This window comes from Anarrhichthys ocellatus, unplaced genomic scaffold (assembly GCF_004355925.1).
Source record: "Anarrhichthys ocellatus isolate YVR2014 unplaced genomic scaffold, GSC_Weel_1.0 scaffold108, whole genome shotgun sequence".
NCBI lineage: Eukaryota > Metazoa > Chordata > Actinopteri > Perciformes > Anarhichadidae > Anarrhichthys > Anarrhichthys ocellatus.
Window position 1 is genome coordinate 173,860 of NW_022280138.1, and position 11,822 is coordinate 185,681.

At 42.9% G+C, this 11,822-nt stretch overlaps 1 protein-coding gene across 3 annotated transcripts in view; it reads right to left on the bottom strand.

Annotated features, from left to right (window-relative positions):
* Positions 1-11,822, bottom strand: part of LOC116399308 (ephrin type-B receptor 2-like) — a 45,805-nt gene that overhangs the window by 5,144 nt on the left and 28,839 nt on the right. The window contains exons 4-13 of one of the 3 annotated variants that reach the window (XM_031876378.1): positions 6,020-6,175; positions 4,836-5,171; positions 4,581-4,705; positions 4,282-4,444; positions 4,040-4,148; positions 2,967-3,034; positions 2,718-2,840; positions 2,166-2,413; positions 794-1,009; positions 203-352 (exon numbers count right to left, since the gene is read on the bottom strand). In XM_031876378.1, the coding sequence (XP_031732238.1) occupies positions 203-352; positions 794-1,009; positions 2,166-2,413; positions 2,718-2,840; positions 2,967-3,034; positions 4,040-4,148; positions 4,282-4,444; positions 4,581-4,705; positions 4,836-5,171; positions 6,020-6,175 (1,694 nt within the window). Of the gene's footprint in view, positions 1-202; positions 353-793; positions 1,872-2,165; positions 2,414-2,717; positions 2,844-2,966; positions 3,035-4,039; positions 4,149-4,281; positions 4,445-4,580; positions 4,706-4,835; positions 5,172-6,019; positions 6,176-11,822 lie in introns of those variants that run through there. The other 2 variants (XM_031876377.1, XM_031876379.1) reach the window with 2 other exon arrangements.

Consider the following 11,822-nt stretch of genomic DNA (forward strand, 5'->3'; position numbering starts at 1 on the left):
CGTCACATAGAAAGGTGGACACTACAAACAAATACAATTCTAAACATTGCAGCTTTAAAATATTTTATTTACTAATATTATATTATCGTTTATTATTATTTTGGCTGAATGAGGCCCCATCATTAAATACATTTGCGGATCACCTTTCTATGTGACGACTGTGATATGTAGTCAAATCAAATTGCTGGCTGGCTTTACTCACATCTTGATTGCTCATGTCCCAGTAGGGCCTCTCTCCATATGACATCACCTCCCACATGACTATGCCATAGCTCCAGCAGTCACTGGATGAGGTGAACTTCCTGTACTGAATGGCCTCTGGAGCCGTCCACCGGATGGGAATCTTCCCTCCCTGGAAAAAAACAAGTGTAAAGGTCAACAGTGGCACAGTGGGCCGAAATACATGTGTCATTCCATCACTGATGTTTTTCTAGAAACCTATAGGCCCATCTATTTTGTTTGTTTTATGTCCTGTTTTGCTTCCAGTAATTTACTTAAATTCATAATGTAAACTCCAAAGTAGTCCAATATTATTTAATTGTTTTATTCATTTAGTTTAATTTATTATTGAAATTACTTTTTTAATCAAATCCAATCCAATCTAGTTAGTTTTCATGGTCCTATGTATAGATTTAATTATGATTCCACATTCACTGAAACAGTCTGGTCACCTGTCAACCCTGCCCTGCTCTTAGCTGAGGAGTTCAGTCTCTCAGGAAAAGAGTCTCCAAGCAGCTTTGTGAAGAGCTCTTAAAATCAAACACAGCCATTGAAGTCTGGGATGAAGACTCACCAGAGCGCTGGTGTAGGTGGGGTCTGATGTGTCGTCCTCAAGGAAGCGGGACAGGCCGAAGTCAGACACTTTGCTCACCAGGTTGCTGTTGACCAGTATGTTCCTAGCTGCCAGGTCCCGATGGACGTAGTTCATGTCACATAGGTACTTCATTCCTGCTGCTATGCCGCGCAGCATTCCCACCAGCTGGATCACTGTAAACTGCCCATCATTTTGCTGTAAGAAAAATAACCAAACATCAAGTTAAACTTTGTCTTTTGTGATGACTAATGCAAATGACTGAACACAAATGACTGAACACTCCTGCATAAATTTGGAGAGACTGTGAACATGTTGCTGAAGTGAAAGAATAACCACAATCGGTAGCCATGTGGCCAAACTCTGTCCTGAACAGAGGATCAGATGGGGAGGCTGTGTAACGGGATAATCCTCAAGCTTGTAAGGAGTTAGGAGTGAATTCAATTTGAACCAAAACCTGAAAGTTGATTGCAGATCTGATCGACTTGATTTAGAAAACAAGAGACTCTTCTGAGGTGAAGCGAGATGGATTCAGTTTGATGCCTGTGGAGGTAAATGGAGAGAACCAGAGGGAACCCAAGAAAGCTAGCAGAAACTTTGATTATAGAATAGAGGCGAGATGGAGAGAAAGGTGTCTAGAGTGTCAGTGGCGTAGTTACTAGTTACCAAGCACACACACCACACACACACACACACCTACACACATTTTGCACCTAAACTAGCTACCGTATATTACACTATAGTCTCGACTCATGGTCAAACATTGGACATCATCAACATAAATAATAATGGCATATCTGTATATGACAAAATATCAAATAAACTATTCATATAATTGAATTTTTCTTAGTTTATGTTGGATAAGCATAACATTTTGTTGTAGATTGCTACTGACTATTTTACCCCCCTCACCCACCCTCTCAAAAGCTACTTGAAATGTTCTCTGTAGGAGATTGGTTATCTGAGCTGTGATACAGACTGTCTGATCATATCAGCAGCTTGAACTTGATGACTCGCCTTGATTTGTGGGCTTTCAATCAACTTGAGCCGGTTCTATCAGCTGTAAAAGAAGATGAGATGTGATTGAGACCACCTAGCCAGCCCCCTGTTCCCAGAGACCAGCTTTCATGAACTGTCACTTTAATGAAGCAAAGTACACACAATGCAGGACAGATACATTTATACAGTACTAAGCTGCCAAACGTTTAGATTTGTTCACCACATTGCTACCATAGTATAGCTTTACCATGGCCGTTGTGTGTCTATGTGCATTTGCAGACTGATTATAAAATGTACTGAGAACCTCATTGCAGCAGGTGCAGTACAATGCATGAGCTGTCAGTGTGTCCTTTACCCTGAGGAAGGAGTCCAGGGATCCGTTTTCCATGAACTCAGTGATGATCATCACAGGGCTGCTCTTGGTCACCACCCCCTCCAGATGGATGATGTTGGGGTGGTCGAACTGGCCCATAATGGACGCCTCGCTCAGGAAGTCCCGCCTCTGACGATCAGTGTAGCCGGCCTTCAGCGCCTTAATAGCCACCAGGGTCTCTCTCTTCCCTGGCTGCCGGAGGTTTCCACTGCACACCTCCCCAAACTCACCTTACAGGAAGATGAGGGCAGTCAGTGGACTAACAATAAAGCCTTGATCTAAAATTTCGAGTTACTCTATCACTATCAGTGTTTTCTCTGACATAGTCTTCACAGGAAAACTGTGTTTTTATCTCATTAGACAGTAACATGACATGTTGCATTCATATGGCGAGGCCTGCCCTGATGTACTAAGCAGTGGGTACCCTCAGAGCCCTGCTGAAGAGTTCCAGTAAGTACCCTAAGATGCCCTCTGTTCAGTCCTCACTGCCTTTATCTGATACCATTTCCATTTTCATGCACTGTTTTCATTTACCTGCACCAATAACTTGTTCAATCTTGACACAAGAAATGTCAATCTCCTTGGCAAACTCTCTGACTGCTTCATTAGGGTCCTCATACGTGAAGGGGTCGATGTAGATCTTCATTCCTGGTGACACTTCAACAGAGAGATAGAAGAGACAGCAACAGCTACACACACAACTGAAACATACCAGCATCCTGCATTTTTTTTTACATATTCTCCCAAATCAACGTGTTGTGCACAGTAAACAGTGTTACTTACTGTGACCACTGGTGTAATGTTGGAGTTTGTCTGTGTAGTCTGATTCTGGTCTGTCAGGACTTCTCCTGCTGAGGACAAAAACACAGAGGCTTGCATGTCAAGAGATCCGTCCCCATGAACTGTACAGCTCCGTCCACTGACGACGTGTGATATGGATGAAGCTCTGGAAAAATCTGGTAACTGGACCTTGAGTTTTGAGATTGTTTTGCCAAAACACAGGCAGTGAGGTTTTACATCAGTAAAGAAGAACTTATGTCTGATGCACAGCACTTTGTTTTTGAGCCGTTGTGGTTTTAAACTTAAAACCTTTTATTCATATCGTCACATACAATAGTACTCAAAACAACATAGTGAAATGGGACCTCTGCATTTAACCCATCCTAAGCATTAGAAGCAGTGGGTTGCTGGGAAGCGTATGGGGAGCAACTTGGGATTCAGTGTCTTACTCAAGGATTTAGCGAAACGTGGCGTGGAGAATAAAATATTTAAACTTTGGACAGAAATGCCATCCACCGTTACCGTTGTCGGTATTCTCTTATGTCCCCATGCACTAACATGATATCCGGTTTATACCATAATACTTGATTCCGTGGGATTGCAGCATAATTAAAGGTAGACCCGCACTATCCCGAGCCACAGCCGCCACAGAATTTCTATTAACAAGTGAAAGGGGATATATATAATATTGATTTATACACCTATTATTTCACTATTTGTGCATTTAACAGTCATGTCTATGTTTTACCTTACGTGTACAGTTTTGGTGTCCTTATCCAAAGCTTTTATTTCTATTTTAGTACATCAAGAGAGATAAAAAAAAAAAAGTTGTCCAATTCCTAGTATCTTATTCATGAGTAATTCAATTCAATTTAAATTCAATGTGGCTTCATTGGCATGACAGTTTAAACTTTTTAGCATCTTTTAGTTCATTGTTTTGGTTTTATGGCACATTCAGTGTGAGGTTTAGTTTACTGCAGATAGTTTGCGACCATTAGGTGATACTCTTTTAACGGTACTTAAATGGAAACACACATTATTATATTGTTTCACGGCCTGTAACATTACTGGCTCACCTGCGGCAGACAATTATGAAGACAGTGATGGCAATGATGAAGACTACGCCTGCAGCAGCAGAACCGATGATGAGTGGGAGCTTCTCCTGGATACTGGAGTTATATTCTTCTACAGGTGAAATGACAGAAAACCAAGAACTGTGACTCATGTTCAGTGATAGATGAGATCACCTTGTAGGAAGCACCTGGGGCGAACGTATGGGCGGATCTAGTTGGTCAGTAAAACTGATTGCCATTCCTACCTTCAGTCATAGTTTGGAAGTACATTTTGCCACTAAAGCGTCCAAATCCAGCAACAGTCCGAGCCCGAACCTGGAAGACGTAGATAGTTCCAGGCTTCAAGCCTCGTATGACTGCTGTGTTGGTCTGACTCCTGGTTAGAGATGAGTTCCACTCTGCCTGGTTCTGAAAAATAATCAGACAAATGGATTTAACTAAAATCACTGGAGCAGTAAGATTGAGACTTTAGAATCAGGAGTCATGATGTCTGTATGAGCCATCTTAATAAGTGACTAACTCTTCATCATCAGCACTGATGTACCTTCTCATAATACTGCAGCTCATAGTCCAGAATCACTCCATTGGGCTGATCAGGCTGGGACCAGGACAGGGTGACGCTGTTCGGGGCTCGGCCAACCTGGTGGATGATGGACACTGCTGATGGTGCTGAGAAGAAAACAAGGAGAAGTGAAGTTAGAGGCTGTAGAGAAAAAACTGACCACTGAAACTAAAAATATAACTGTTGGTCTTTCACTCAAAGAGAAATCAGGCCTGTAAGACGTTGGGTTAGACTCACCAGCCTGGTTGGTGGTGATGTTGACGGACGTGTACTGTGGTGAATAAGGACTCTGGTCAGACACTCCATTGACAGCTTGTATTTCAAAGGTGTACTGTGTGTGAGCCAGGAGGTCGTTGATGTGGACGCTGGTGTCGGTTAGTCCCAGCTGACGAGGGACAAACTGCACGTTGTCTCCACAGCGGGTGCAGCCGCCCCGCCCACTGCCGCAGCTTTTACATATGATGTTGTAGACAACGTCTTCTCGGCCACCGCCCTCCAGTGGGGGGCTCCACTCCAGCCTCAGAGAGGTCTCATTCACGATGGAGATCACGTTCTGTGGAGCTGATGGAACAGCTGGAAGAGAACAGGGTGTTATACTAACACTGTATTTTAAAACTTGTAACACTGATTCATTAGTATTTATGTACTTCTACTTTCCATCACTACAGCTTACTGCCTCTTCTGGGTTTATTTTCAGCCTGTGTTGTTTAACTAATACCCAACATATGACATACATGAAATAAACACCTCAGATTTACTTCTAAAGAAGAATCTTTAACTTTAAAGCACAGACCTGAGTGGTATCCATGGCAATAACTCTCATGATGTGTATACTTGTTTACAGAAACTGTGAGAGGCAAGTTAGAAAAAATGTATTCTGATGATCCAGTTTTTAAATCTGATGTATCTTGTTTTCTCTCCTGTGCTTATGACTTAAGAACAGGTGAAAAAAGTTTCTTATGTTTTCCTTTTATCTGTAAAACAGTTGAAAAAAATGTTTGGCAGGTGAAATGTTTTTTGTGTGTTTGTTCTTTTACTACTAATTTCAGCCACAAGAGGCTGAAGTGCACCCGTCCCAAGTTCCAAATAGGACTAAAGCATTCCATGTTTTCTTTGATGGCAGATTAGGGCCTATTAAAATAGATTTCTAGCCAAAAGAGAGACATGTAGGCTCGTCCAGTCCATGTCGATGTGTCCTTGGGCTCCTGAAGGCTGTGCCTACAGTGTTTGAATGGGTGTCAATGGTCCTGATTGCCAGGTGGCACCTTGCATGGTAGCTCCTGTCATCAGTGTATGAATGGGTGTGAATGAAGAGCTTTGAGTGGTCGGAAGACAAGAAAGCAACGGATCACAAAACTACAGTTCAGATCATGTTCGTCGGATCGTCAGATGGATAGGTGTTCAGCCTTGTGTATACATACTTGTACAAGGCATCTGTGAAGGGTCGGAGTCACTGCGGTAGTAGCCGTTGCGACAGACACAGTTAGTTGCTCCCTCGCTGGTGGTTCGGCTGTTTATGGGGCACTGCAGACATTTGTAGTCTCCCTGTGCAGCCTTGAAGAAGCCTGATCCACATGCTGTATTGGAGATATACAGCAGTGGATAAGAGGAATGACAGAAAAAAGAAATGAGACCAGCAAAATGCATGATAAAATGCACTATACAAGAAGAAAAAAGGTCCACAGTGTCAGTTTAAAATCATGTTGGCTATTGGCTACTTTGGTATCAGAACCATCAGTATTAGTAGTCAGATTCAAAAATACTCTGTCCGAGCTTTTTCATCTCTACATTTTCCCCGGAGGGCATATGTTAGCCCAGACATCTGCATCTCATCAAGGTCAGCTCATCGTAGCGACATGTACTGGGACTCCTTCAGATGCTGTCAGTTCCACTGTCCACAGGATCATAAGACATGTCAGAACACGGTCTGGGATTAGAAAAGACATGAAAGACAGAATAGGAGAAAGCAAGAGAACTGTAGTATTTATTACTATTTTCCTTAGCAGACCCCTGTGACCCTCTAAACCAGGGGTATTCAATTAAAATTCCAAAAGGTCCACATTACTATTATCAGTAACATTACAATAATGTCTAACTTGCGCTATTTAGTGCCATATATATATATATATATATATATCCTGCAGCTTTAAATTCACTTCATTCAGGTGTGAAGTGATGTCAATCAAAAAGCCACATTTTTCTCATATTCTAACAAGATAAATCAGTGAGCATGGACTTTATCTGTGGTTATTAAACCACTTGTTTCAGCTCTATTCTCTCTGTTAACATCATTGGACAGTGAACTAATGTGTTAGGATTCTGATCATATTGGGCTCTTATGTTTATTTTCTGTCTTCATTTCAGATGTGAGTGGGTATATTTGCTCAAAAGAGTTGTGCTTTGTTTCGTATTGTCGCTTCATATTCCCGCTTTTAATAATCGCCACGGTCTCTGAACATGTGAGACCTACTGGTTTTAAACTGCCCATGGGAAGAATTAACATATAAGAGTCTGTTCATTATTGGTTGAAGACTCTGGTCTCTCTGGTCATGTGAGATAACTTCTCTAACTAGAGAAATTTCCCTGCTCTTCCTTCTGTTTCCTCGTCTCTCCCCCGTGTGTCACGGTGTGTGAACATCTCACTCGAGTCAGGAAACTTGTCAGAATACCCATTTTGATTTGCTGAGATTGGCTGTTTCCTGCACCGCTGAACGAGTGCCGTAAAGGTTCAAAAAGATGCGCCGGTTAAAATAGAAGCGCTCCATCAAAATGTAATAATTCTCAATTATCTATCGGTTTTAGGTCCTGGGTCTGGATACAACGGCGTCTGGGTCTGGATCCGGACCGCGGTCCACCTATTAGGGACCCCTGCTCTAAACGATAAGCAGGTATTGCTAATTCGGTTAAAAAAAGATATCTTGATACCCGGCTGCAACCGCTGTTTCTGACACGTGAAGCCAATGCTGACATGTCTTAAAGCTGCATTCTCTCTAATGTCCATCAGGGGGCGACTCCTCTGGTTGTATAGAAGTCTATGAGAAAATGACTCTGCTTCTCTCTTGATTTATTACCTCAGTAAACATTGTAAACATGAGTTCATGGTCTCAATCTCTAGTTTCAAGTCTACTTCAATACAGCATGATGTTCATTTAGTAAATGATGGTCCATTTAGAGTCAAACAGACCATAAAGCAGGGTATGCTTTAGGGCGGGGCTACATTGTGATCGACAGGTTGCAACCACGGCGCTGTCTGTTCTGGGAGTTGTCCATATTTTTGTCTGAGCACTTTAAAGGAGCAGTGTGTAAGATTCTGTAGCATCTAGTAGTGAGGTTGAAAACTGCAACCAACTGAATAACCCTCTGCTCACCCCTCCCTTTGCAAGTGTGTAGGACAGGGGTGTCCAATACGTCGATCGCGATCAACCAGTCGATCGCAGAGGTAGTGCAGGTAGATCGCATGCCATTCAAAAGAAATTAGATGTCCGCATGGCATTTTCCACTTGATTTTCTAACACACGGGTCACCACGTATGCGCGGTCAACCGCACGAGCTACTGCAAAACTCCGGCGAGCTAATTAGTTAGCCTTCCAATTTATTTCTACTAAAGAAGCTAAAGCTGCAGCGCCATGATTTGGGAAACTTCCAAAACCTCGCGTCAGAACTGGAGACTCAACGGAAGGCGTGTGAGTAACTTGACAGTGCGCGCTACACAGAGCAGATTGACAAGTGTCTGTCAGAGTTCGACAAACGCTTTCGAGACTTTGCTTTACTCGAGCCAGTTGCTACACTTATGTGCTGCACATTTCGGGAAGATATTGAGGTTGATTTACTCGCATCAAAAATTGTAACGCTGTTTCACCTGAACTCGTCTGGAGTGGAGGATGAGATTTTGACACTGCAAGCTGACATTCAGCTGAAGTCCAGGGCCCATGGACAGTTTTCTCACAGAGGAAAAGTACCCAAACATGAGGAAATATGATACCTTCTTGACTGCATTATTCAGCTCTACATATTTATGTGAGTCAGCCTTTTCCCACATGAAAAACATTAAGTCCAAACACCGTTCCACCATGACTGATGATCATTTGAAGTCTGCTTGAGGCGGGCTACCAGCAGCTACTGTCCGGACTATGCAACTCTGGCCAATCCCATTCAGTGCAAGTCATCAGAGTAAGGTAATGACCAAAAATGTACAGAATTGTATTGTGCCATAAGGGTTCATGCAGTTATGCAAGGTATGCCAACATATATTGTAAATATAAAGTATACTTAGTATATATATATAGATATTCAGCATTTTTAATGTAGGTAGATCATTTTGACTTCGTCATTTTAAAAGTAGCTCACAAGCCGAAAAAGTGTGGGCACCCCTGGTGTAGCAGAACTACTGTGGCCTTCAGGTTACGAAGATGCAAAACGCTCTCTCTTGAGCTAGTTTTTAGTTTGTCCGTTCTGGGCTACTGTAGAAACATGGCAGTGCAACATGGCGGGCCCCGTGAGGAGGACCCGTTCACTATGTAGATCATACCTGGACATTGTTCGGCCCCCGGGCCATACCCGGCCCTTTGGCTGTCGCCAACTGGCCCGTCAATGGGAAATTAGGAATAAAACGTAAATAAGTGTACATCATGCACGGAATACCGCTGCATTGCTCTATAAACTTTCATTGTTATGCAGATGATGCCCAATGATATCTATGTATCAAGCCAGATGAAACCAACCAGCTCGCTAAACTTCAAACATGTCTTAAGGACATAAAAACCTGGATGACCTGCAACTTCCTGATGTTAAACTCAAACAAAACTGAAGTTATTCTATTAGGCCCATAACACCTCCGACATCAGTTATCTAATGATATAGTTTCTCTAGATGGCATTACTCTGGCATCCAGCAGCACCGTAAAGAATCTCAGAGTTATCTTTGATCAGGATTTGTCTTTTAACTCTCATATAAAACTAATTTCTAGGACTGCAATTTTTCACCTACGTAATATTAATAAAATCGGGCACATCCTGTTTCAAAAGGATGCAGAAAAAAACTAGTTCATGCATTTGTTACCTCTAGACTAGATTACTGCAATTCATTATTATCAGACTGCTCTAATAAGTCTCTTAAATCTCTCCAGTTGATTCAGAATGCTGCAGCTTTACTAACAAAAACTAAGAAAATAGATCATATTACTCCTGTATTAGCTTCACACCACTGGCTCCCTGTAAAATCTAGAATACAATTTAAAATCCTTTTACTTACCTACACAGCCCGAACTGGTCAGGCACCATCATATCTTAAGGAGATTATAGTACCATACTACCCTACTAGAGAGCTGCGCTCCCTAAATTCAGGGTTACTTGTGGTTCCTAGAGTCTTAAAAAGTAGGATGGGAGAGCCTTCAGTTATCAAGCTCCACTTTTGTGGAACCAGCTTCCCGTTTCAGTCCAGGGGGCAGACACACTCACCACATTTAAGAGTAGGCTTAAGACTTTCCTTTTTGATAATGCTTAATTATAGTTAGGGCTGGCTCAGGTTCGCCTTGGACCAGCCCCTATAAGCTGCTTTAAGCCTAGACTGTCGGGGGACTTCCTAGGATACACTGAGCTCCTCTCTCCTCTTATTCGTCTCCTTCTGTATGAATTGATGTCCCATTAATGCTCATTACTAACTTTACTTCTTCCCTGGAGTCTTTGTGCTTTCTCGCCTCGCAGGTTTCCATAGATCGTGGTTTTATCTAGACCCTGGTCCTTCCTCCAGCCATGGTTCTTCTGACTCCCACTGCTAATATCATTTTTATTATTACTCACATTACTATTTTATACTACCGATACCATTAATGCTCATTACTAACTTTACTTCTTCCCCGGAGTCTTTGTGCTTTCTCGCCTGCCAAGTTTCCATGGATCCTGGTTATACCTGGACCTGGTCTTGCCTCCTGCCGTGGTTCTGTCATATGCATTGAATGTGTTGTAACTCTGTTATGTTGTTCATTCTGTACACATGACATCAAACACACTTCTGTCCATACTGATAGAGGGATCCCTCCTGTTGCTCTCCCTAAGGTTTCTTCCTCTTTTCTCCCCGTTAAAGGGGTTTTTGGGGAGTTTTTCCTGTTCCGATGTGAGGGTCCTGGGACTGAGGATGTCGTATGTGTACAGATTGTAAAGCCCTCTAGCTAAGCTGCTAAAGCAACATGCTCAGAAGATGTTGGTTCTCTTTGGATCCACCTACATATGTGAACAAACATTCTCTGTGATGAAGTTTAACAAATCCAGATACAGAGCCTCTCTCACTGACCATCACCTGTCAGCTGTCCTTCACATCTCACCTCACACATTCAGCCTGATTTCAGTGCACTCGTTCACTGAACTGAAAAACAGAAAATTAGGTAATTGGACTACAAACAATAGTAATAATTACTAAACAAATTTTGCAGAAACATGATCCCTGTCAGTGTTTTACTATTACATATGTATATTTGTTTGGATCATTCTTCCTGCTGCAGATGTTTCAGGTGGAGCTCATTTTAACTCCTTCATACTCTGTTGTTCAGTTTTGGTAGTTAGGAAAGGTTTGAACAATTGTAATGTGCAAAGTAACTAGTAACTAAAGCTGCCAGACAAATGTGGTGGAGTAAAGAGTACAATAGTTCCCTCTGAGATGTAGTGGAGTGGACGGGACGGCGCAGGTGCTCATCCAGGCTCTTGTCATCTCCCGCCTGGACTACTGCAACTCACTACTTGCCGGAGCCCCGGCGTCGGCCATCAGACCTCTGGAGCTTGTCCAGAAAGCTGCAGCTCGTCTGGTGTTCAATCACCCCAAGATCTCCCACACAACTTCCCTTCTCCGTTCTCTACACTGGCTCCCTGTAAGAGCTCGCATCCAGTGTAAGACTCTGGTGCTAGCCTACAGGGCAGTGAAAGGAACAGCTCCTTCCTATCTCCAGGCCATGGTCAAGCCCTACACCCCCGCCTGACCACTTCGTTCTGCTGCCTCGGGGCGATCGGTTGCCCTGTCGCTCAGAGGTCCCTGCGGCCGATCGACCCGGTCGCGGCTGTTTCCTGTCCTGGCCCCACAGTGGTGGAATGAACTCCCCACTGACGTCAGGACAGCAGAGTCGCTGCCCATCTTTCATCAGGCTGAAGATTCACCTCTTCAAGTAGTACTACCCTGAGCCTTCCACTTAGCACTTATTGTATTCATATTAGTTTGTTGCACTTATTGTATTCGTAT